A 27,238-nucleotide genomic window follows, 5' to 3' on the forward strand; every position below is an offset into this window, starting at 1 on the left:
AAAGGGGATGAAGTAAACATGATGCTAGGTGGCCGAATACCAACCTGCAGCAGCAACAGTTCATTGTTGTCTTTAGTACCCATTTTATGAAGGTGGGCTCTCTTCAATAACTTTACGAAGTCTTACAACACCAGGTTAAAGTCCAACAGGATTGTTTTGATGTCACTAGCTTTCGGAGCGCTGCTCCTTCCTCAGGTGAATCTGAGGTTCACCTGAGGAAGGAGCAGCGCTCCGAAAGCTAGTGACATCGAAACAATCCTGTTGGACTTTAACCTGGTGTTGTAAGACTTTGTACTGTGCTCACCCCAGTCCAACGCCGGCATCTCCACATCAATAATGTGAATGAAGCCGCATTGCCTTTTGTGCAGGATTACAAGAATGTTAAAGTCACAAATAAATTGGGCTCTATAAAAACATGTTACTTCTGGGACACTGTCCGTATAGAGTTTGCACATTCTCCCTATGTCTGCGTGGGTTTCACCCCCACAACCCAAAGATGTGCAGGGTAAGTGGATTGGCTACGCTAAATTTCCCCTTAAGTGGAAAAAAATAATTTGGTACTGTAAATTTTTTTTTTTTTTTTTTTTTTGAAACATGTTGCTTACCGAAATTTCACTCAACTGTTCAAAATAATGTAATTGTTTCACTCCGTTTTATTTACTTGGAAATCAACTTGTTGAATGATCATGTTATTGCCTTAAAGGAATATGGTCAATCAGAATATTTACAGCATATCACTAACATTTACTTTGTTAACAGGTATTATGCGTGTCTATGTGGGCATGAGGAGCTTGTTCAATATCTACTTGCCAATGGTATGGATGTTTCTAAAACTATTCAGCTTGATTTTTTAATAATGGTTTGGCAGTATTCTGTGCCTTTCTATTGTATCTTCTCTTCCTCCCCCCGGTTGGACAAGGGTTCACACCCAACTGACCTAATGTGATGCTGGTCTTCATCATTTGGCTGTGAAAGTTCTATGTAAAGTCATATTTTGGAGTTTCTATCAACATTGTGTATGTCTGTCTGGCTCACAGTGCAGAACTGCTGTTAATTATGGCGTTAAATTGGCAATCCTGTTGAAAGAGACCAGCAGATGACTGGTGTGGCATCTGCTGGCATTTCACACTGATGCAGGAGAATGTTGCTGTTCTGAAGCTGGGACTGAGCGACATTGTCAGTGGTGAGTAGGGTGAGCTTTGATTCTGCATCAAATCCTACTCTAAGAGGCAATTTAGCATGGCCAATCAACCTAACCTGCATATGTTTGGACTGTGGGAGGAAACCGGAGCATCCGGAGGAAACCCACGCAGACACGGGGAGAATGTGTAAACTCCACAGAGTCACCCAACACTGGAATCGAACCCGGGTGTCTGATACTGTGAGGCACCACTGTGCCATAACTAGCTTGTAAGTTTAGTGTGTAATAGAATCTGCAATATTATGCCTTGACATCTTTCACAAACTTAAATGCTTTACAGCCCAAAGCGTACTTATGATCATTGCTGGAAAGTAGATAAAGCAGCATCTAATTTAAGCACAGCAAAATCCCACGAACAGAACTGTGAAAATGACCATGAGATTGTTTTTTGGATGTTGGTTGAGGACGTAATATTATCCAGGTCACCGGTGTGAACCTCCTTGCTCTTCAAAGCTATGCTGTGGGATCTTTTGCATCCATCTGAGAGAGCAAATGGACTGTCATGTTAAAATACCAGAAATTAAACGTAACAGAAACCTGCCAGAATCTGTCTGGGCAGGGGGTGCTGACTCACTGGTATTTCCTTGTATTATTTCCTCACATAAGTGGAGCGGGAAATATTATTAAAAATACTGTTGAGTCACTTCATCACTAATATCAGAATGTGATTACAGGATCTTACCACAACAAAGTTGCTCATTGACATACAGAGATAATTTCCTCCCTTGGTTAAATGCCTATGGTCTGAGAGGCAGTGCCTCTGAAAGTTCAACACTCCCTCGGTGCTGTACTGTGAATGTCAGCCTGGATTTTGTGCTCAAGCCCCCTAGGTTGCGCAGCCTGCCACCCGAGTCAAGGCCAGTATCTGGCTGACATACCCAACCTTTTATATTAGGTTATGTATTATAAAAGGTGCTGAAACATATGGAGTTTGAATTGTTAGATGTGTCGGCCTTCATGTGATTGCGAAACTGCCCATGCAGTCCGTGCTAAAATCCCATGGAACTATTCTAAGAGAAACTTGGGAGTTCTCAAATGCAGCATGGAATCTTTACCCATAAAACACTTGCAACTGAACATCTTAAGTAATTTGTGGGGTGCCTTTTCCATCAAATTTGTTGATTGCAAAGAAAAAAAACATTATTTTGCTCGTGGAACAAGTTTGCTCAGAGGATCTGAGCATCTCTGACAAGACTAGCGTTTATTGGCCATCCATAATTGCCCCGAGAAGCAGTGGTGGTGAGCCAAGGACAAAAGTAGTTCATATGATCCCTCTACCTTGGTCCACCATTGTGAAGGCATTTAGCACAGTGCACTGCTCTTTGTTTTACGTCCTCTGTTTTGTCTGTTCCTGTTCTGTGGCTCAACCATGAAATAAACTGCTGTCCCACTGTACAGGAAAACAAATATTGAAATGTCTGTGCAAGCATGGAGTTTGAGCCAGGTGCTGTTCATTTGTATATGGAAAGCTGGTGTTTCATGTAAGATGCGGTGCTCAAGTTATGGAAAAGGGATTTCCAAGCACTGTGCAACAACTATGTAAAGGCTGGGCGTAAGTTTCTATTTAAGTTGCTGGGGTGGGATTTGTGGTGATCACTCAGATTATGCATCGGGTAAAGAGTCATGAGTCAGATGGACCGGGGGTTCCAGGGCTGGCATCGGGCGGGGATTAGAAGAATGGGGGACCTGTTCATTGACGAGACATTTGCGAGCCTAGGGGCACTGGAGGAGAAGTTTGAGTTACTCCCGGCATTAGATATATGCAGGTGAGGGCTTTTGTGAGGCGACAGGTGAGGGAATTCCCGTTGCTCCCGGCACAAGAAATTCAAGACAGGGTGATCTCGGGTGTATGGGTCGGGGAGGGCAAGGTTTCGGCAATACACTAAGAGATGAAAGAAGAGGGGGAAGCGCGAGCAGAAGAGTTGAAGGGTAAATGGGAGGAGGAGCTGGGGGAGGGGATCGAGGAAGGTTTGTGGGCTGATGCCCTGGGTAGGGTTAATTCCTCCTCCTCATGTGCCAGGCTCAGCCAGATACAATTTAAGGTGGTTCACAGAGCGCACTTGACGGGGCGAGGTTGAGTAGGTTCTTTGGGGTAGAGGACAGATATGGAAGGTGTTCAGGGAGTCCGGCGAACTATGTCCATATGTTTTGGTCATGCCCGGCACTGGAGGGGTTCTGGAGAGGAGTGGCGGGAGCAATATCTCAGGTGGTGAAAGTCCGGGTCAAGCCAAGCTGGGGGCTAGCAATATTTGGAATAGTGGACGAGCCGGGAGTGCAGGAGGCGAAAGAGGCCGGCATTCTGGCCTTTGTGTCCCTAGTAGCCCGGCGAAGGATCTTGTTAATGTGGAAGTAGGCGAAGCCCCCCAGCGTGGAGGCCTGGATAAACGACATGGCTGGGTTCATAAAGCTGGAGAGGATTACGTTTGCCTTGAGAGGGTCTGCGCAGGGGTTCTACAGGTGGTGGCAACCGTTCCTAGACTATCTCGCGGAACGTTAGAAGAAGATCGGTCAGCAGCAGCAGCAACCCTGAGGGGTGGAGGGGGGGGAATGGGGGATTGCTTGGGGAGGGGAGGGATGAGCAGGAGATAACATGAAGGGCGGGGGAAACTGGCACGTGCGGGAGAGAGCCAGTGTATAAAGCTATGTAAATATACCATTTTGCCATGTATATATCTTGCTCAATGCGTTTTCGTGTTATTTTGTTACGGCGGGGGGTTTATTGTTTGTAAGGGGAAAAAATTGTGTTGGTAAAAAACTTTAATCAATATATTTTTTAAAAAAAGAGTCATGAGTCACAAGCCGCAGGCGGCACAGTGGTTAGCACTGCTGCCTCACAGACTCTGGGACCCGAGTTCAATTCCGACCTTGGGTGATTGTGTGGAGCCTGCACTTTCTCCCTGTGTCTGCGTGGGTTGCCTCCGGGTGCTCCAGTATCCTCCCACAGTCCAAAAAAATGCAGGTTAAATGATTTGGCCATGCTAAATTGCCCCTTGTGTCCAAAAAAGGTGTGCAGGTTAGGTGGGGTTATGGGGATAGGGCAGGGGAGTGGGCCTGGGTGGGGTGCTCTTTGAGAGGGTCAGTGCAGATGCGATGGGCTGAATGGACTCCTGCACTGTAGGAATTCTATTCTGTGAGCTCCAAGGAAGAAGAGAAAACAAACTAACATTTTTTAAAAAGGTTAGACTGTAAAGCTTTCTATGTTGATGCACACTTTAATAAAAGCCCTGCAGTGGTGAGGTTGTATTGCAAAAGCAGCATTTGATGTACAACATTGAATTGTTTGTTTTGCCGCAATGGTCAATGACTCGGAGACAATTATTCCTGAAGCTTGGTCTTCTCCACCTGAAATCTATTGTTTTACAGGTGCAAAATGTGAAGCCAACACATTTGATGGGGAGCGGTGCTTGTATGGTGCTCTAAATGATTCTATTCGGAGGCTGCTGAAGGACTATAAACAGATCACTGCCAAGTCAATGCAGAGAGATTATTACGACGACTTTCTGCAAAGGTAGGAAATCGGGAAACAAAAGTGTTGCACTTGTTCAGCCTAAACTCAGCTGCTTATCAGGATGGCCTTGGAGGGAAAGCAAAAACTTAATAGAAGAAGGACAAAGGGGTTTTGTGCATCATAATACTCAAACATATGAACAAGGTGCAGGAGTACTCCATCCAGTCGCTCGAGCTTGCTCAGCCATTTAATAATATTATGGCTATTGTAATGGTAACCTCAAATCTGCATCCAGCTACCCTTGATAACCCACCTCTGCCTTAATAAATATTCAAAGACTCTCCACCACCTTCTCAGGAAGTGTGTTTCAAAGACTCATGATCCTGAGAGAAGATTTTGCCTCATCTCCATTTTAAATTGGTCACCCCTTATTTTTAAACACCGACCCACAAGAAGAAACATTCTTTCCACATCCGCCCTGTCAAGACCCCTCAAGCTCTTGTGTGTTTCAATCTAGCCGCCTCTTACTTTTCTAAACTCAGCAGATATAAACCTAACCTGCCCAAACTTTCCTCCGAAGACAACCTACCTATTCCAGGTATTCGTCTGGTAAACCTTCTTTGAACTTCTTCCAGCGCATTTACATCCTTCCTTAAATGAGGTAACCAATACCGTACACAGCACTCCAAATGTTGTCTTACTGGTGCATTGTACAACTGAAGTATAATGTCCCTACTTTTTTATTCAAATCCTTTGCAATAAATGATATTCTATTAGCTTTCCTACTGACTTGCTGTCACTACATTCTAACCTTTTGTGATTCATGCACTAGGACACTCGGATCCCTCTACACCTCAGGGCTCTACAGTCTCTCACCATTTAGATAATATGCTTTTTAAAAATAAATTTAGAGTACCCAATTAATTTTTCCAATTAAGGGGCAATTTAGCGTGTTCAATCCACCCTGCACATCTTTGGGTTGTGGGGGCGAAACCCACGCAAACACGGGGAGAATGTGCAAACTCCACACCGACAGTGACCCAGAGCCGGGTTTGAACCTGGGACCTCGGTGCCGTGAGACTGCAGTGCTACCACTGCGCCACCGTGCTGCCCTGCTTTTTTATTCTTTGTTCCAACATGGACAATTTCACATTTTCCCACATTATAGTCCATTTGCCAGATCTTTGGTCACGCGCCTAACTTATCTATATCTTTTAGGAGCCTCCTTCTGTCCTCCCCTCATCTTACTTTCCAACCTATCTTTGTGTCATCAACATATTTGGCAACCATCCCTTCTTCCAAGTCATCTAATGTAAGTTGTAAACAGTTGAGGTTCTAGAACTGATCCCTGTGGCATATCACATGTTACATCTTGCCAACCTGAAAAACACCCGTTTATGCCTACTCTCTGTTTCCTGTTAGCCAGCCAAGCTTCCATCCATGCTGATATGTTACCTCCTATCTCATGAGCTTTTATTTTCCGCAATAACCTTTGATGTGTCACTTTATCAAAAGTCTTCTGGAAATCTAAGTACAGTACATCCACCAGTTCCCCTTCATCCACAGCACATGTTACTTTCTCAAAGAACTCCAAAGTTGGTTAAACATGGTTTCCCTTTCAGAAAACCATGTTGACTCAGCCTGAATACTCGTTGTCTTGCCCCCCCCTCTCCCCCCCCCCAACTCCACACCCAGAGCTCACTGCTCCCTGAACTCTGACCTCTCGGGTATTCTCCACCCACTTCACCCCACCCCATGCATTTAGTCATCGTGACTGCTCCTTGATTTTTCATGTTCATCTCCTGTTGCAGGGAGAGAAACATGGCATAATATGCCCATTTATTCATGCCTGACTGACTGCAGCAAGATGTATTTTTGAGGAGTATTTTAATCCCTTTGAGTGCTTTGATTTTCAAGAACATTTGAAACAGGCTTTCTTGTACGTTTGAATCAAAAGAAGGATAAGCATTTATTTCTTGCAACACCTGCGATGTAAATGCAACAAACACGCACCTCACTCTCATACCCCACACAGAAAAAGATGATTTCTAAAGACATAGCATGCACTTTGTTACCTTAGAGTAAATAAAAAGTCACTTCTAATTAGTCCTCAAGTTCGTTGAAGCTTTGCAGTCTTGAAGAAAGTCTGCTTTGATACACTGAAGGAAAATGAAAGTTGGAGGTTTCTAGTGACTAACCTTTACTGCTTTACCCAAAACAACAGCAAGCTTTCTGGTTTTCTAGTCAAAGTTGGTTGAGCCCCTGCAGAGAAGAACTGCAGCAGAAATGAATATTTCCTACTTCTTTGCCTAAGGTGTCTTTTGAGGCAGGGTGTCTTGTGCTAAGCAGGAGATGGCATCGTTCTAGCCTTTGTGTACCAGACTGACTCATAGGGCTGTCCTTTTGGATTTGTTTGATATTGGCTATCTCCAGACAGTTTCAGTCATGTGAGAATTGTACCAATGTATTCAAATGTCCAAAATGCAGCCATGAGTACAGATGCTCAAACCTTAAGGACCCCAGTTCTTGCCATTGTCTACTGGACTGTACAGTACTGTGTAACTCGTCCCATACCAATCTTGTAGATTCGCTGCTCAACACCAAAATGCATATCATCTCAGGCACCCTCCGATCAACTCAACCCTCCTGGTTTCCATGCCTGAGCAACATCCCACCCCCTTCCATAAGGAAGATGATTGCAATGAGAAAGACCCTGGAGAAGGTTTACATCAACCCCAGCCTGCTGCTACAGAAGGGTGTTGCCAATCCACCTGCTGCTTGCTCCCATCACACCAGCCTATATGGCTGAGACCACCTTCCCAAGGAATAACAGCAGAGGTCCTTTGGCAGCAGGAATGGAACCAACACATCATTAAAAACCACTTCCTGGGACTTCCGGGTGCGGCGATGACCAGCTGAGTCGCACGTTTCGGCAGCTCCCTGTGAAACGGACTTTTGGGCTCTTGATAGGAGCCCCAACGGCAATTTTGACGGCTAAAAACACTGTGCGGTAAACCAGAAGGGAATCCCCCCTGGATACGGATGGAAAAAGAAGAGGGAAGTGGCCAGATTGCAGTGGATCCTTTAGAACAGCGGCAAGGAAGGCAAGCAAAAACCAAGATGGCGTCGGAAGGTGGCAGTTTAACATGGGGCCCTGAACAACAAGAGTTCTTGAAATGCTGTGTGGAAGAGATCAAAAAGGAAATGAAGAAAGAGCTGTTGGCCCCGATACTACAGGCGATCGAAGGGCTAAAGGAGGAACAAAAGACCCAGGAGCGGGAGCTTCGGGTCGTGAAGGCAAAGGCAGCCGAGAATGAGGACGATATACAGGGCCTGGTGGTGAAGACGGAGACGCAGGAGGCACATCAGAAACGATGTGTGGAAAGGTTGGAGGCACTGGAAAACAACGCAAGGAGGAACAACCTGAGGATTCTTGGTCTTCCTGAAGGTGTGGAGGGAGCGGACGTCGGGGCATATGTGAGCACGATGCTGCACTCGTTAATGGGAGCGGAGGCCCCGGTGGGTCCGTTGGAGGTGGAGGGAGCATACCGAGTGATGGCGCGAGGACCGAGAGCAGGAGAAATTCCCAGAGCCATAGTGGTGAGATTCCTCCGTTTTAAGGATAGAGAAATGGTCCTTAGATGGGCGAAGAAAACTCGGAGCAGTAAATGGGAGAACGCGGTGATCCGCGTTTATCAAGACTGGAGTGCGGAGGTGGCGAGAAGGAGGGCGAGCTTTAATCGGGCCAAGGCGGTGCTTCATAAAAAAAGATAAAATTTGGAATGCTGCAACCGGCAAGACTGTGGGTCACATATCGAGAGAGGCACCACTACTTTGAGACGGCGGATGAAGCGTGGACTTTTATTGTGGAAGAAAAACTGGAATGAGCGGGTTATTAAAAAGAACGTTCGAACAAAGTGGTGGGGCGAATGTGGGGGGCAAAGAGGGGTTTTATGTACTAATCCTGCGATGTGGTAACTTTTCTCTCTCCCACAGGTGGTGATGGGGGGAGGAGGGGAGGAGATGGGGCGTTGGCCATTGGGGGCGGGGCCAAGGGAGAAGCGCGGGCTTGGTTCCCGCGCTATGATAATCATGGCGGGAATAGAGAAGCAGGAAGGAGGGGGCGTCGCACGGTGCGAGCCGAGGTCACGGGGGGAAGCCGAGGTCAGCCAGAGTTTGCTGACTTCTGGGAGCAACATGGGGGGAGTAATTACGCTAGCGGGGGATCTAGCGGGGGGGGGGTGGGAGGGGGGAATTACTGGGTTGCTGCTGCTGGGGAGAGGGGGGAGCTGGTATGGGAGAGGATGGGCGGGGGGGCACCGCCTGGGGGAGATACAGCTGCGTGGGAACCGGGTGAGGAGCTGGAAAAAGGTGATGGCTAATCGACAAGGGGGGGGGGGCGGGTAGGAAGCCCCCCAACTCGGCTGATCACGTGGAACGTGAGAGGGCTGAACGGGCCGATAAAGAGGGCACGGGTACTCGCACACCTTAAGAAACTTAAGGCAGATGTGGTTATGTTACAGGAAACGCACCTGAAACTGATAGACCAGGTTAGGCTACGCAAAGGATGGGTGGGGCAGGTGTTCCATTCGGGGCTAGATGCGAAAAACAGGGGTGGCTATATTAGTGGGGAAGTGGGTAATGTTCGAGGCAAAGACTATAGTGGCGGATAACGGGGGCAGATACGTGATGGTGAGTGGCAAACTACAGGGGGAGACGGTGGTTTTGGTAAACATATATGCCCCGAACTGGGATGATGCCAATTTTATGAGGCGGATGCTAGGACGCATTCCGGACCTAGAGATGGGAAAGCTGATAATGGGGGGGAGATTTTAATACGGTGTTGGAACCAGGGCTGGATAGGTCGAAGTCCAGGACTGGAAGGAGGCCGGCAGCAGCCAAGGTACTTAAAGATTTTATGGAGCAGATGGGAGGTGTAGACCCGTGGAGATTTAGCAGACCTAGGAGTAAGGAGTTCTCGTTTTTCTCCTATGTCCATAAAGTCTACTCGCGAATAGACTTTTTTGTGCTGGGCAGGGCATTGATCCCGAAGGTGAGGGGAACGGAGTATACGGCTATAGCCATTTCGGATCACGCTCCACACTGGGTGGACTTGGAGATAGGGGAGGAAACAGGAGGGCGCCCACCCTGGAGAATGGACATGGGACTAATGGCTGATGAGGGGGTGTGTCTAAGGGTGAGGGGGTGCATTGAAAAGTACTTGGAACTCAATGATAATGGGGAGGTCCAGGTGGGAGTGGTCTGGGAGGCGTTAAAGGCGGTGGTTAGAGGGGAGCTGATATCAATAAGGGCACATAAAGGGAAGCAGGAGAGTAAGGAACGGGAGCGGTTGCTGCAAGAACTTTTGAGGGTGGACAGACAATATGCGGAAGCACCGGAGGAGGGACTGTACAGGGAAAGGCAAAGGCTACATGTAGAATTTGACTTGCTGACTACAGGCACTGCAGAGGCACAATGGAGGAAGGCACAGGGTGTACAGTACGAATATGGGGAGAAGGCGAGCAGGTTGCTGGCACACCAATTGAGGAAAAGGGGAGCAGCGAGGGAAATAGGGGGAGTGAGGGATGAGGAAGGAGAGATGGAGCGGGGAGCGGAGAGAGTGAATGGAGTGTTCAAGACATTTTATAAAAAATTATATGAAGCTCAACCCCCGGGTGGGAGGGAGAGAATGATGGGCTTCTTGGATCGGCTGGAATTTCCCAAGGTGGAAGAGCAGGAAAGGGTGGGACTGGGAGCACAGATCGAGGTAGAAGAAGTGGTGAAAGGAATTAGGAGCATGCAGGCGGGAAAGGCCCCAAGACCGGATGGATTCCCAGTCGAATTCTATAGAAAATATGTGGACTTGCTCGCCCCGGTACTGACGGGGACCTTTAATGAGGCAAAGGAAAGGGGACAACTGCCCCCGATTATGTCTGAAGCAATGATATCGCTTCTCTTAAAGAAGGAAAAGGACCCGCTACAATGCGGGTCCTATAGACCTATTTCCCTCCTAAATGTAGATGCCAAGGTCCTGGCCAAGGTAATGGCAATGAGAATAGAGGAATGTGTCCCGGGGGTGGTCCACGAGGACCAAACTGGGTTTGTGAAGGGGAGACAGCTGAACACGAATATACGGAGGTTGTTAGGGGTAATGATGATGGCCCCACCAGAGGGAGAAACGGAGATAGTAGTGGCGATGGATGCCGAGAAAGCATTTGATAGAGTGGAGTGGGATTATTTGTGGGAGGTGTTGAGGAGATTTGGTTTTGGAGAGGGGTATGTTAGATGGGTGCAGCTGTTGTATAGGGCCCCAGTGGCGAGCGTGGTCACGAATGGACGGGGATCTGCATATTTTCGGCTCCATAGAGGGACAAGGCAGGGATGCCCTCTGTCCCCATTATTGTTTGCACTGGCGATTGAGCCCCTGGCGATAGCGTTGAGGGGTTCCAAGAAGTGGAGGGGAGTACTTAGGGGAGGAGAAGAGCACCGGGTATCTTTGTATGCAGACGATTTGCTACTATACGTGGCGGACCCGGCGGAGGGGATGCCAGAAATAATGCGGATACTTGGGGAGTTTGGGGATTTTTCAGGGTATAAATTGAACATGGGGAAAAGTGAGTTGTTTGTGGTGCATCCAGGGGAGCAGAGTAGAGAAATAGAGGACCTACCGTTGAGGAAGGTAACAAGGGACTTTCGTTACCTGGGGATCCAGATAGCTAAGAATTGGGGCACATTGCATAGGTTAAATTTAACGCGGTTGGTGGAACCGATGGAGGAGGATTTCAAGAGATGGGATATGGTATCCCTGTCAATGGCAGGGAGGGTGCAGGCAGTTAAGATGGTGGTCCTCCCGAGATTCCTCTTTGTGTTTCAGTGCCTCCTGGTGGTGATTACGAAGGCTTTTTAAAAAAGGATTGAAAAGAGCATCATGGGTTTTGTGTGGGCCGGGAAGACCCCGAGAGTGAGGAAGGGATTCTTACAGCGTAACAGGGATAGGGGGGGGCTGGCACTACCGAGCCTAAGTGAGTATTATTGGGCCGCTAATATTTCAATGGTGAGTAAGTGGATGGGAGAGGAGGAGGGAGCGGCGTGGAAGAGATTAGAGAGGGCGTCTTGTAGGGGGACTAGCCTACAGGCTATGGTGACAGCCCCATTGCCGTTCTCACCGAGGAACTACACAAGCCCGGTGGTGGTGGCTACACTGAAGATTTGGGGACAGTGGAGACGGCATAGGGGAAAGACTGGAGCCTTGGGGGGGGTCCCCGATAAGAAACAACCATAGGTTTGCCCCGGGGGGGAATGGATGGGGGATATGGAATGTGGCAAAGAGCAGGAATAACGCAACTGAAAGATCTGTTTGTGGATGGGAAGTTCGCGAGTCTGGGAGCGCTGACCGAGAAATATGGGTTGCCCCAAGGGAATGCATTCAGGTATATGCAACTGAGGGCTTTTGCGAGGCAACAGGTGAGGGAATTCCCGCAGCTTCCGACACACGAGGTGCAGGACAGAGTGATCTCAAAGACATGGGTGGGGGATGGTAAGGTGTCAGATATATATAGGGAAATGAGGGACGAAGGGGAGACTATGGTAGATGAACTAAAAGGGAAATGGGAAGAAGAGCTGGGGGAGGAGATCGAGGAGGGGCTGTGGGCAGATGCCCTAAGCAGGGTAAACTCGTCGTCCTCGTGTGCCAGGCTAAGCCTGATTCAGTTTAAGGTATTACACAGGGCACATATGACTGGAGCACGGCTCAGTAAATTTTTTGGGGTGGAGGATAGGTGTGCGAGGTGCTCGAGAAGCCCAGCGAATCATACCCATATGTTTTGGTCATGCCCGGCACTACAGGGGTTTTGGATGGGGGTGACAAAGGTGCTTTCAAAAGTAGTAGGAGTCCGGGTCGAACCAAGCTGGGGGTTGGCTATATTTGGGGTTGCACAAGAGCCGGGAGTGCAGGAGGCGAGAGAGGCCGATGTTTTGGCCTTTGCGTCCCTGGTAGCCCGGCGCAGGATATTGCTAATGTGGAAAGAAGCCAAGCCCCCGGGGGTGGAGACCTGGATAAATGACATGGCGGGGTTTATAAAGCTAGAGCGGATTAAGTTCGTCCTAAGGGGGTCGGCTCAAGGGTTCACCAGGCGGTGGCAACCGTTCGTCGAATACCTCTCAGAAAGATAGACGGAATGGGAAAAAGAAGGCGGCAGCAGCAGCAGCCCAGGATCGGGGGGGGGGGGGGGGAGGGGGCGGGGGGGAGGGGGGGGGGGAGGGGGGAGGGGTGGGGGGGTGGAGGGGGGGGTGGGGGCGGGGCGGTGGGGGGGGGAGGGGTGGCGGGGGGAGGGGTGGGGGGGGGAGGGGTGGCGGGGGGAGGGGTGGGGGGGGGAGGGGTGGGGGGGAGGGGTGGGGGGGGCGGGGTGGGGGGAGGGGCGGGGGGGGAGGGGTTGGGGGGCGGAGGGGTGGGGGGCGGCGAGGAGGAACCAGAAGGACTCTCAGGGTTGTTAATATATACTGTATAGTATGTATAGGTCGTTGCTACAGATAATTATTTATTGGACTGTTAAATTATATTTTTGGAGAGTGTTACTTGTGACAAGGCAGTTGCCAATTAGGGCTAGTTTTCATTTTTGTTATTTATTAGTTATTCATTTTTTTGTTTATAAAATAGGTCACTGTTATTTGTGTTGTATAGAAACCACAAAATAAGTCACCTGACTCTGAGTCTATTTTGTGAAGGTGATTGTCCATGTTTCAAGCTGTCTTTTAAAAAAATATATTTTTATTCCAGACTAAAGTACACAAATCATGGGTGGGATTCTCCGTTAGCCGATGCCGAAATCAGGCCCTGCGATCGGGTGGAGAATAGCTCCCGACGGCAAAATGGCGGCAGACGCCGGTTTGACGCCGAATCGCGATGCTCTGTCTCCTCAAACGGTGTCAATGTGATGCATGCCACGCTTACTCTAATCACCGCTTGCATATTATTAGTGGGCCCACCCACGATTCTCCACCTCAGGTGGGCCGAGTTCCTGACAGTGCGGTCCACGTGTGTTCTCATACATTGTGAACCTGGCGTGGTGGCTGCTGAGAGAGAGGGCGTACGGACAGTGTCCAGCACCGCCATATTTCACCGACAGTCGTGCCCCTGGCCTGGGGGCTTCTGCCGGGTCCAGGGGGGAGTAGTGGAGGTGACCAGGAGGTGGGGGTGTGGATGGGTACGCAACACCATTAACGCAGCCAGCAAGGCAGCCATGCAGCTGCGCATGCCGCTGACTGTCCGCTTTAAACCTTGTGCTCTGGGTCCTTCCCTGGGCAGCACGGTAGCAGAGTGGTACTAATAGGGCAACACAAGCTACACAATGTAACTACATAAACACTGGCATTGGGTGAAGCAGACAGGGGTGTAGTGTTAATCAGGTCAGTCCATAAGAGGGTCGTTTAGGAGTCTGGTGGGGAAGGAGCTGTTTTTGAGTCTGTTTGTGCGTGTTCTCCGACTTCATTAAACATCTCCAAAAGATGTGGGGCCAACTCCACCGAAACGTTTTACTGAGAAGCCATCCGGCCCCGGCACCTTTACCAACAACATCACCTAATCGACTGCATTACCTTCTGTAGTCCCAGTGGCAAGCTGCCTTTTCGGAGTGTCCATTTTCCCATTAAGGGCAGATGACTTGACTGCAGAACCCCTGTATCACTCTCTTTAATACCCATGCTAGGAATAGGTTTGTTTGTTACCCCCTCTTAATATCACCTACTTTGGATCGCATTCATTTAAAAAAAATTCTGATCACTCCTTCAAGAAGTTCCTTTGTAGTTTTTCTATGCTATATAGGCATATGCAATAGCTGTTTTGTGTACAGTAGGAGTGATGACAGTGACAATAATGGAATAACATGAGGATGGATTTACAGGAACTGATTCATCATAAACAACATAAGAACAGAAGAACTAGGAACAGGAGTAGGCCATCTGGCCCCTCGAGCCTGCTCCGCCATTCAATGAGATCATGGCTGATCTTTGTGGACTCAGCTCCACTCTCCGGCCCGTACACCATATCCCTGAATCCCTTTATTCTTTTGAAAGGTATCTATTTCTTAAAAACGTTTAAAGAAGGAGCCTCAACTGCTTCACTGGGCAAGGAATTCCAGAGATTCCCAACCCTTTGGGTGAAGAAGTTTCTCCTAAACTCGGTCCTAAATCTACTTCCCCTTATTTTGAGGCTATGCCCCCTAGTTCTGCTTTCCCCGACCAGTGGAAACAACCTGCCCGCATCTGTCCTATCTATTCCCTTCATAATTTTATATGTTTCAATAAGATCCTCCCCGCATCCTTCTAAACTCCAATGAGAACAGTCCCAGTCTACTCAACCTCTCGTCATAATCTAATCCCCTCAACTCTGGGATCAACCTAGTGAATCTCCTCTGCACTCCCTCCAGTGCCAATATGTCCTTTCTCAGGTAAGGAGACCAAAACTGAACACAATACTCCAGATGTGGCCTCACCAACACCTTATACAATTGCAGCATAACCTCCCTAATCTTGAACTCCATGCCTCTAGCAATGAAAGACAAAACTCGATTAGCCTTCTTAATCACCAAATTTTTGCGACTCGTGCACCAGCACACCCAGGTCCCTCTGCACAGCAGCATGTTTTAACATCTTACCGTTTAAATAATAAATAAATAATAATTAAATAAATAATAATCCATTCTGCTGTTATTCCTCCCAAAAACAAGTGCCTGCCCATTCATGTATAACACTAAAGAAACCATTGCTGCCAGTAGAATGGCTTGGTATTAATTTGTGACTAATCGTGCTTCTGTGAATGATTTACTATACAAGTGCTACATAAATGTAAATTATTATTAAACCTGGCTAACCCAAGTTCTTGGTTGTTGTGTTCCACAAGGGGAGAAATAAATGGCTCTCAACTTAAGGAAGCAAAATTTCCCAAACTACAGCTGGACCAAACCAGGGCAAGTGCAAGGGGAATCAACAATATATTGAGGGGTCAAATTCTATGTGTCCTGGTTCCTAGCACTTGCAACATAGGCCCCTTAGGCAGCGCCGTCCAAACTCACGACCACCTAGAAGGACAAGGGCAGCAGAAACATGGGAACACCACCACCTAGAAGTTCCCTTGCAAGTTACTCACCATCCTGACTTGGAAATATATCGCCGTTCCTTCACTATCGCTAGGTCAAACTAGCTCCCTAATAGCACTGTTGGCGGGCGTACCTACACCACATGAACTGCAGCTGTTCAATAGGCAGATCACCACCAGTTTCTCTGGGAGAATTATGGATGCGCAATGAATGCTGACTTGGCCAGCGACACCCAAATCCTGTCGGTGAATAAAAAGAGCACGTTATTTCCCCTAACTTTGAGGTTGCCAACCCACCTAGCAGTTATCTGGAATTGGTATCAATCCCAGTGTTATTGAATGTAATAGTTCATTGTAGAACGCTGATCTGATGACGTACTTGGCAGTACGATGACATAAGATAGAAACTGGTACTGATGTGGATTGCGCATGTGTACTGTGCTCCTAAATATCGTTGCTTTTTTCTCTTCTGCTCAGTTTTCATTTGTTCTGGTGCAAACTGAATCTCTCCATCATAGAATCATAGAATTTACAGTGCAGAAGGAGGCCGTTTGGCCCATCAAAGAGTCTGCACTGGCTCTTCGAAAGAGCACCCTACCCAAGTCCATACTCCCACCCTATCCCCATAACCCAGTAACCCCACCCAACACTAAGGGCAATTTAGCTTGGCCAATCCACCTAACCTGCACATGTTTGGACTGTGGGAGGAAACCGGAGCACCCGGAGGAAACCCACGCACACACGGGGAGGATGTGCAGACTCCGCACAGACAGTGACCCAAGCCGGGAATCGAACCTGGGACCCTGGAGCTGTGAAGCAATTGTGCTAACCACTGTGCTGCACATCTGAGAATCCCTTGGTTGGCAGAGTGAACGAGCTGCGGCAGGAGTAGCTGCAGAAGTGACTCCTGAGTAATACAATGGCGACCATTGTGTCTCTGGCTGCTGGTTTGCTAGGCCAGAGGCAAAGAGGGCTGCTCAGCAGCTACCCCTGGGACGAGTGAAGTACGAGCGGATGGAATAATCGACACTTTTGCAGGAAGCAAGAGCAATGTTATGTTCCTGGGAAAGGAGCAGGCGCAGTTGGCTTGCTCCCTCTCTGGCACAGGATTGAAGATGCTGGGAGGGAACCAGCGGCGCCTGTCCCTTGTCCAGTCAGCACAGACAGATTGCTGAGGCATGGGAAGAAAAGAAAGTTGGATCCATGATACTGCACGTTAGTGGCACCAGCTCAATTCCTCCTGGGCAGTAGCCAAGAGTGATCTCTGTCCACTTCCTTGGCTGGGAGCTGCTGATCCCAGTGAGGAGGCTGGAGCCTGTGCCTGAACCCTTTGGCTCCGGCTCAGAAACTAGTACTGAAAGGCAAAATATGGTGCCCACATTGATCGGCTAACTTTTTTTCAAAATTAATTCTTTTAAAATATTCTCAATTTCATTGAAAAATCCTTCAGTGAATCTCAAGCAAACAGCATTTTGCAGTTCTGTTTCTCCCTCTGCCCAATGGCTCCATTTGTTAGGAAAGAGGGTCACCATTGAGAGATAGGCCCTCTTTCCTAAAGCCAGTCTTTCTGTGACATCAGTTCTGTGAACATCTCCTGGAAAAGATAGCAGAGGCGATATCATAGAATCATAGCAACATAGGAATTAGGAGCAGCAGTCGGCAATTCAGCCCCTTGAGCCTGCTCCTCCACTCAATCAGATCATGGCTGACCTCCTCCTGGTTTCAAACCCACCTCCCCACCTGTTGCCCATATCCTTTAACCCTTTTTTAAAATCAGATATATCTTATCTCTTTCTTGAAACTATTTAATGACTAGATTCTCCCACACTATGGGGAAGCAAGTTCCACAAATTCATAAACCCCTGCGAGAAGTAGTTCCTCCTCATCTCAGTTTTAAATCTACAGCCTCTCAATCTATATCTGTGAACTCTCATTCTAAATTCCCCCACAAGGGGGAATATTTGATCTACATTTACTTTATCAATCCCATTTAGTATTTTATACACCTTTATCAGATCTCTTCTCATCCTTCTGAACTCCAGTAAGTATGAATTTTAGGGAATGAAGCCAGGCAAGTGGTAGAAGTGTCAATGGGAAAACATTTTGGTGATAGTGACCATAACTCAGTATGATTTAAGGTTGTTTTGGGAAAGGACAAAGATAGACTGGAAATAAAGGTTCTGAATTGGGTGAAGCCCAATTTTAATATGATGAGACTGGATCTGGATAAAGTGGACAGGGTACAGCAGTGTTCTTCAAACTTTTTTCCGGGGACCCATCTTTACCAACCGGCCAACCTTCGGGATCCAACCCGGCTGACCTTCACGACCCATGACGTCCGGCCTGCGCGACCCACCATTTACTCTTACCTTGTTTGCTGCTGACAAAAATGGAGGAAATGGTTTTGGGTCCCTTTGGCCCTTGTACACGCTCATCCAATGGAACCTATTGGATGAAAGTGAAGCCTTCCGGTGTCGGAAAGTATGGAGTCTCCATCTGTCCAAAGTTCTGGATTTTTCTCCTGTAAAATATTATCAAATAAAACCCCCCCGAAGTTGAAAATAAATAAATAAAATGAATAAAATAAATGAAAAAAATAAAAATTAAATGAGTGAAATAAATGAATAAACCCCCCCCCCTCCCCGAACTTGTAAACCAAAAGGCTGCGAACGTTTAAAAAAAAAAAGGCGGCTGCACTGCGCATGCCCGTGCCCGATCATCGGCGCACATGCGCATAGTTTTGCGCATGCGCGCCGATGATCTGGCACGCATGAGCAGCGCGGCCGCATTTTATTTACGTGTTCGCAGCCGTTATTAAAAGCCGGCTGCTGCGCGTTGCGCGCAGATTTGCGCAATCGGGAATGCTGCGACGGGCGGCTCTGCGACTCTCCCGACACCCGCCCGTAACCAGGGAAAGAGTAGGGCACATTCGGGACCAAAGTGGCAATCTGGGTATGGAGCCGAAAGAAATAGGTGCGGTTTTAAATAAGTATTTTGCATCTGTTTTCAGCATGGCTTAGGACAATGAAGGTATAGAAAGCATGGAGGGGACTGTGATTTAATTGCACAGATTAGCATTGAGAGGGAGGAGGTTTTAGTGGGCTTAAAAGTTGATAAACCCCCAGGCCCAGATGAGATGTATCCTAAACTTGTGTGAAGTAAGGGAGGAGATTACAGGGGCTCTGGCACTAATTTTCAAATCCTCTCTGGCCACAGGACTGGAGGTCATCTAATGTGGTACCATTATTCAAGAAGGGAAGTATGGTCAAACAAGGTAATTACAGGCCGGTGAGTCTAACATCAGTGGAAGGGAAATTATTGGAAAAGTTCTGAGGGACAGAATTGATCTCCACTTGGAGAGGCAAGGATTATTTGAAGATGGGCAGCATGGCTTTGTCAGGGGTGACCATGTCTAACATTTGATTACATTTTTCGAGGTGAGCAGGTGTGTAGGTGAGGGCAGTGAGGTTGGTGTAGTCTCCATGGACTTCAATAAGGCTTTTGACAAGGTCCCGATGGGAGACTGATCGAGATGGTAAGAGACAATGGGATCCAGGGCAATTTGGCAAATTGGATCCAAAAATTTACTTAGTGGCAGGAGGCAGAGATTGTTTTTGTGACTGGAAACCTGTGTCCAGTGGTGTGCTGCAGGCATAGGTGCTGGGTTCCTTGCTGTTTGCAGTGTACATTAATGATCTAGATGTGAATGTGAAGGATATGGTCAGTAAGGTCACAGATGACATAAAAATTGGTGGTGTGGTAAATAGCCTTAGATTACAGGAAAATATAGACCGACTGGTCAGATGGGCAGAACAGTGGCAAATGGAATTTAACCCTGAAAAGTATGTTTTGGGAAAGCTAACAAGACAAGGGGGTACACAATGAATGGTAGAATGCTAGGAAGCACAGGGGACCAGAGGGACCTTGGGGTGCATGTCCAAAGATCCCTGAAGGCAGGAGGACAGATTGATAAGGTGGTTAAGAACACATATGGAATGCTTGCCTTTATTAGCTGACGCATAGAATATAAGAGCAGAGAGGTTATGATGAAGTTGTGCAAAACATCCTCAGACCACAACTAGAGTACTGTGTGCAATCCTGGTCGTCACATTATAGGAAGGACGTGATTGCACGAGAAAGGGTGCAGAGGAAATACACTCGGATGTTGCCTGGCCTAGAGTGTTTCAGATATGAAGAGGTTGGCTAGGCTGGGTTGGTTTCCTTGGAATAGAGGAGGCTGATGGGGAGACCTGAATGAGGTGTACAAAATTATGAAGGACATAGATAGGGTAGACAGGCAGAAACTTTTCCCCTTAGCAGTGAGGTCAATGTGGTAGTCACCACTGTTGTATTGTATATACTGCATACGAGGGTATTACGGTAAGGCCCCTGTACTACAGGTACGGGAGGTAGATCCCTGCCTGCTGGCTCCGCCCAGTAGGCGGAGTATAAATGTATGGGCTCTCCAAGCTGCAGCCATTTCGGCAGTAGCTGCGGGAGGCTCCACATCTCTGCGTAATAAAGCCTCGATTACTTTCTTCTCTCGTCTCGTCGTAATTGATAGTGCATCAATTTATTACGCAGAGATTTTACAACGATGGATCTCCGCATCAAACCCGATCGCCTGCAGCTGCACCCTCAAGCAGGCAACGCCAAGTCGGCCTTCGCATATTGGCTAGCTTGCTTTGAAGCCGACATCGGATCTGCGACAGACCCACCCTCAGAGGCACAGAAGCTCCAGATCCTTTACACGCGGCTGAGCTCTGATATCTTCCCCTCATCCAGGACGCACTGACCTACGCTGAGGCCATGGCGCTACTGAAGGAGAACTACACTCAGCAGACTAACAAAATCTACATCAGGCACCTCCTGTCCACGCGGCATCAACTCCCCAGTGAGTCTGTGGAAGATTTCTGGTGTGCCCTGCACGTCGTGGTGAGAGTCTGTGATTGCCAGGCCGTTTCGGCCGCTGAACATTCTGACCTGCTAGTTAGAGACGCGTTCGTTACGGGCATAGGGTCGGCCTACATCCGCCAGCGCCTCTTAGAAGGGGCTACCCTCGACATTGCGGCGACCAAGAAACTAGCGCTCTCGCTCACAGTCGCCTCACGCAATATACAGGCGTATGCCCCCGATCGCACGGCCCATCCCTCCTGGGCATCGTGGACCCCGCCAGCGAACACCCCACCGTGGAACCCATCAGCGACCTCCCCAGCCAACCCCAGGCCTGCGCCGCACGGCAGCCAACCAAGCCCGGGGGACCCAAGTGCTCCTTCTGCGGACACTCCAAACACCCCCGACAGCGCTGCCCGGCACGGAGCGCGCTCTGCAAGGCCTGCGGGAAGAAAGGACATTTCACTGCTGTGTGCCAGGCCCGCTCGGTCGCCGCTATTGTCCCGGCACCCCCCCATGTGTGACCCGCAGCCGCCGCCATCTTCCTCGCCTCAGACCACGTGCGGCCCGTGGGCGCCGCCATCTTGCTCCCCTCACGGCCCGTGGGCGCCGCCATCTTGCTCGCCTCCCAACACGTGCGGCCAGTGGGCGCCGCCATCTGCCCGCCTCAGGACCCCTGCTCGTCAGGCACCTCATCGGGCCGCTCATCGCCTGCAACCGCCGCCGACCAGCCACGTCTGGCCTCCATCACGATCGACCAGTCCCGACCGCACAACCTCGCGACCACGTCGACGACAGTGAAGGTCAACGGGCACAAGATATCCTGCCTGCTGGACTCCGGGAGCACTGAGAGCTACATCCACCCCGATACGGTAAGGCGCTGCTCCCTGAGAGGGTTGTTAAGAAGGCGTACGGTGTGTTAGCTTTTATTGATCGAGGGATTGAGTTTCGGAGCCACGAGGTCATGTTGCAGCTGTACAAAACTCTGGTGCGGCCGCATTTGGAGTATTGCGTGCAATTCTGGTCGCCGCATTATAGGAAGGATGTGGAAGCATTGGAAGGGGTACAGAGGAGATTTACCAGAATGTTGCCTGGTATGGAGGGAAGATCTTATGAAGAAGGGCTGAGGGACTTGAGGCTGTTTTCGTTAGAGAGAAGAAGGTTAAGAGCTGACTTAATTGAGGCATACAAGATGATCAGAGGATTGGATAGGGTGGACAGTGAGAGCCCTTTTTCCTCAGATGGTGATGTCTAGCATGAGGGGACATAGCTTTAAATTGAGGGGAGATAGATATAGGACAGATGTCAGAGGTAGGTTCTTTACTCAGAGAGTAGTAAGGGTGTGGAATGCCCTGCCTGCAACAGTAGTGGACTCGCCAACACTAAGGGCATTCAAACGGTCATTGGATAGACATATGGACGATAAGAGAATAGTGTAGATGGGCTTTAGAGTGGTTTCACAGGTCGGCGCAACATCGAGGGCTGAAGGGCCTGTACTGCGCTGTAATGTTCCATGTTCTATGTTCTCACGGTACACCCTTTGAACCAGAGAATCTCCCTGGCCTCCGGATCCCACTCCGTGGCGATCCGGGGGTATTGCACCGCCACCCTCGTCATCCAGGGCGTAGAGTTCAGCGGCTTCCGGCTCTCTGTCCTCCCCAACCTCTGCGCTGCCTTGCGACTCGGTCTGGACTTCCAGTGCAACCTCCAGAGCCTAACCCTGAAATTTGGCGGGCCCCTACCACTCCTTACTGTATGCGGCCTCACAACCCTTAACGTTGACCCACCTTCCCTGTTTGCGAACCTCACCCCGGATTGCAAACTTGTCGCCACCAGGAGCAGACGGTACAGCGCCCAGGGCAGGAACTTCATCAGGTCTGAGGTCCAGCGGCTGCTGCGGGAAGGTATTATCGAGGCCAGCAACAGGCTCTGGAGAGCCCAAGTGGTAGTGATGAAAACTGGGGAGAAAAACAGGATGGTCGTTGATTACAGTCAGACCATCAATCGGTACACGCAGCTCGACGCGTACCCCCTCCCACGCATATCTGATATGGTCAAATCAGATTGCACAGTACCGGGTCTTCTCGACAGTGGACCTGAAATCTGCCTACCACCATTCGTAAGGCGGACCGCCAGTACACCGCGTTTGAAGCGGACGGCCCCTGTTACCACTTCCTTAGGGTTCCCTTCGGCGTCACTAACAGGGTCTCGGTCTTCGGAGATGGACCGAATGGTTGACCGGTACGGACTGCGGGCCACTTTCCCATACCTGGATAACGTCACCATCTGCGGCCATGACCAGCAGCACCACGACGCTAACCTTTCCACATTCCTCCACACCGCCAAACTCCTCAACCTAACCTGCAACAAGGAGACGTGCGTGTTCAGCACAAACCGATTAGCCATCCTCTGCTATGTGGTTTAGAACGGAGTTCTAGGGCACGACCCCGCTTGCATGCACCCCCGCATGGAACTCCCCCTTCCCCACTGCCCCAAGGCCCTCAAACGATGCCTGGGGTTCTTCTCGTACTACGCCCAGTGGGTCCCTAACTATGCGGACAAGGCCCGCCCACTCATCCACTCCACAGTTTTTCCCCTGACGGCCGAGGCTCACCAGGCCTTCAACCGTATCAAGGCCGACATCGCCAAGGCCGCGATGCACGCGGTCGACGAGACGCTCCCCTTCCAAGTCGAGAGCGATGCATCAGACGTCGCTCTGGCCGCCACCCTCAACCAGGCAGGCAGGCCCGCGGCATTCTTTTCCCGCACCCTCCATGCCTCCAAAATTCGGCACTCTTCTGTCGAAAAGGAGGCCCAAGCTATCGTTGAAGCTGTGGGGCATTGGAGGCATTACCTGGCTGGCAGGAGATTCACTCTCCTCACTGACCAACGGTCAGTTGCCTTCATGTTTAACAACACACAGCGGGGTAAGATCAAAAATGAAAGATAATGAGGTGGAGGATCGAGCTCTCCACCTACAATTACGAGATTTTGTATCACCCTGGTAAGCTCAACGAGCCCCCCGATGCCCTATTCCGAGGTACATGTGCCAGCGCACAAGTGAACCGACTCCGGACCCTGCATGACGATCTCTGTCACCAAGGAAGTCAGGGAGATTACCAGAGACTGCCAGGTCTGTGCAGAGTGTAAACAGCACTTCTACCGGTGCCAGACCGTGTGCGCCTGGTGAAGGGCTCCCGCCCCTTTGAACGCCTCAGCGTGGGCTTCAAAGGGACCCTCCCCCCCACCGACCACAACACGTACTTTCTTTTTTTTTTTAAATAATATTTTATTGAAAATTTTTGGTCAACCAACACAGTACATTGTGCATCCTTTACACAACATTATAACAATACAGATAATAATGACCTTTTTTATTTAAACAAGAACAAAAGAAAACAACAACAAATAAATAAATATTAAATAACAAAAATAAAAAAAAACTAGCCCTAATTGGCAACTGCCTTGTCTCAGGCCACCCCCCCCCCCCCCCCCCCCCCCCACCCCCCACCCCCCAAGTTCTGGGCTGCTGCTGCTGCCTTCTTTGTTCTCCCCTATCTATCTTTCCGCAAGATATTCGACGAACGGTTGCCACCGCCTTGTAAACCCTTGAGCCGACCCCCTTAGGACGAACTTAATCCGCTCTAACTTTATGAACCCCGCCATATCATTTATCCAGGTCTCCACCCCCGGGGGCTTGGCTTCTTTCCACATTAGCAATATTCTGCGCCGGGCTACTAGGGACGCAAAGGCCAAAACATCGGCCTCTTTCGCCTCCTGCACTCCCGGCTCTTGTGCAACCCCAAATATAGCCAACCCCCAGCTTGGTTCGACCCGGACTCCTACTACTTTCGAAAGCACCTTTGTCACCCCCATCCAAAACCCCTGTAGTGCCGGACATGACCAAAACATATGGGTATGATTCGCTGGGCTTCTCGAGCACCTCGCACACCTATCCTCCACCCCAAAAAATTTACTGAGCCGTGTTCCAGTCATATGTGCCCTGTGTAATACCTTAAACTGAATCAGGCTTAGCCTGGCGCACGAGGACGACGAGTTTACCCTGTTTAGGGCATCTGCCCACATCCCCTCCTCAATCTCCTCCCCTAGCTCTTCTTCCCATTTCCCTTTTAGTTCGTCCATCATAGTCTCCCCTTCGTCTCTCATTTCCCTATATATATCCGACACCTTACCGTCCCCCACCCATTTCTTTGAGATGACTCTGTCCTGCACCTCTTGTGTCGGGAGCTGCGGGAATTCCCTCACCTGCTGCCTCGCAAAAGCCCTCAATTGCATGTACCTGAATGCATTCCCTTGGGGCAACCCATATTTCTCGGTCAGCGCTCCCAGACTCGCAAACTTCCCATCCACAAATAGATCTTTCAATTGCGTTATACCTGCTCTTTGCCACATTCCATATCCCCCATCCATTCCCCCCGGGGCAAACCTATGGTTATTTCTTATCGGGGACCCCCCCAGTGCTCCGGTCTTTCCCCTATGTCGTCTCCACTGTCCCCAAATCTTCAGTGTAGCTACCACCACCGGACTCGTGGTATAGTTCCTTGGTGAGAACGGCAATGGGGCTGTCACCATAGCCTGCAGGCTGGTCCCCCTACAGGACGCCCTCTCTAATCTCTTCCACGCCGCTCCTTCCTCCTCTCCCATCCACTTACTCACCATTGAAATATTAGCGGCCCAATAATACTCACTTAGGCTCGGTAGTGCCAGCCCCCCCCTATCCCTACTACGCTGTAAGAATCCCTTCCTCACTCTCGGAGTCTTCCCGGCCCAAACAAAACCCATAATACTCTTTTCTATCCTTTTGAAAAAAGCCTTCGTGATCACCACCGGGAGACACTGAAACACAAAAAGGAATCTCGGGAGGACCACCATCTTAACTGCCTGCACCCTCCCTGCCATTGACAATGCTACCATGTCCCATCTCTTGAAATCTTCCTCCATCTGTTCCACCAACCGCGTCAAATTTAGCCTGTGCAATGTGCCCCAATTCTTAGCTATCTGGATCCCCAGGTAACGAAAGTCTCTTGTTACCTTCCTCAACGGTAGGTCTTCTATTTCTCTACTCTGCTCCCCTGGATGCACCACAAACAGCTCACTCTTTCCCATGTTCAATTTATACCCTGAAAAATCCCCAAACTCCCCAAGTATCCGCATTATTTCTGGCATCCCCTCCGCTGGATCCGCCACATATAGTAGCAGATCATCCGCATATAAAGATACCCGGTGTTCTTCTCCTCCCCTAAGTATTCCCCTCCATCCCTTGGAACCTCTCAGCGCTATCGCCAGGGGCTCAATCGCCAGTGCAAACAGTAATGGGGACAGAGGACATCCCTGCCTTGTCCCTCTGTGGAGCCGAAAATATGCCGATCCCCGTCCATTCGTGACCACACTCGCCACTGGGGCCCTATACAACAGCTGCACCCATCTAACATACCCCTCTCCGAACCCAAATCTCCTCAACACCTCCCACAGATAATCCCACTCCACTCTATCAAATGCTTTCTCGGCATCCATCGCCACTACTATCTCCGTTTCACCCTCTGGTGGGGCCATCATCATTACGCCTAACAACCTCCGTATGTTCGTGTTCAGCTGTCTCCCCTTCACAAACCCAGTTTGGTCCTCATGAACCACCCCCGGGACACATTCCTCTATTCTCATTGCCATTACCTTGGCCAAGACCTTGGCATCTACATTGAGGAGGGAGATTGGTCTGTAGGACCCGCATTGTAGCGGATCCTTTTCCTTCTTTAAAAGAAGCGATATCGTTGCTTCTGACATAGTCGGGGGCAGTTGTCCCCTTTCCTTTGCCTCGTTGAAGGTCCTCGTCAGTAGCGGGGCGAGCAAGTCCAAATATTTTCTGTAAAATTCAACTGGGAATCCGTCCGGTCCCGGGGCCTTTCCCGTCTGCATGTTCCTAATTCCTTTCACCACTTCTTCTACCGTGATCTGTGCTCCCAATCCCATCCTTTCCTGCTCTTCCACCTTGGGAATTTCCAGCCGATCCAAAAGCTCCATCATTCTCTCCCTCCCATCCGGGGGTTGAGCTTCATACAATTTTTTATAAAATGTCTTGAACACTTCATTCACTCTCTCCGCTCCCCGCTCCGTCTCTCCATCTTCGTCTCTCACCCCCCCTATTTCCCTCGCTGCTCCCCTTTTCCTCAATTGGTGTGCCAGCAATCTGCTCGCCTTCTCTCCATATTCATACTGTACACCCTGCGCCTTCCTCCATTGTGCCTCTGCTGTGCCTGTGGTCAGCAAGTCAAATTCCACATGCAGCCTTTGCCTTTCCCTATACAGTCCCTCCTCCGGTGCTTCCGCATACTGTCTGTCCACCCTCAAAAGTTCTTGCAACAACCGCTCCCGTTCCTTACTCTCCTGCTTCCCTTTATGTGTCCTTATTGATATCAGCTCCCCCCTAACCACCGCCTTCAACGCCTCCCAGACCACTCCCACCTGAACCTCCCCATTGTCATTGAGTTCCAAGTACTTTTCAATGCATCCCCTCACCCTTAAGCACACCCCCTCATCCGCCATTAGTCCCATATCCATTCTCCAGGGTGGACGCCCTCTTGTTTCC

General features: G+C 49.5%; 1 protein-coding gene across 2 annotated transcripts in view; it reads left to right on the forward strand.

Annotated features, from left to right (window-relative positions):
* abtb1 (ankyrin repeat and BTB (POZ) domain containing 1) overlaps positions 1 to 27,238 on the forward strand; it is an 88,359-nt gene that overhangs the window by 27,812 nt on the left and 33,309 nt on the right. The window contains exons 1-2 of one of the 2 annotated variants that reach the window (XM_072473044.1): positions 766 to 815; positions 4,565 to 4,709. In XM_072473044.1, the coding sequence (XP_072329145.1) occupies positions 4,675 to 4,709 (35 nt within the window). In that variant the 5' untranslated portion in view covers positions 766 to 815; positions 4,565 to 4,674. Of the gene's footprint in view, positions 1 to 759; positions 816 to 4,564; positions 4,710 to 27,238 lie in introns of those variants that run through there. The other variant, XM_072473045.1, reaches the window with a different exon arrangement.

The sequence above is a fragment of the Scyliorhinus torazame genome, chromosome 13 (assembly GCF_047496885.1).
Source record: "Scyliorhinus torazame isolate Kashiwa2021f chromosome 13, sScyTor2.1, whole genome shotgun sequence".
NCBI classification, from domain to species: domain Eukaryota; kingdom Metazoa; phylum Chordata; class Chondrichthyes; order Carcharhiniformes; family Scyliorhinidae; genus Scyliorhinus; species Scyliorhinus torazame.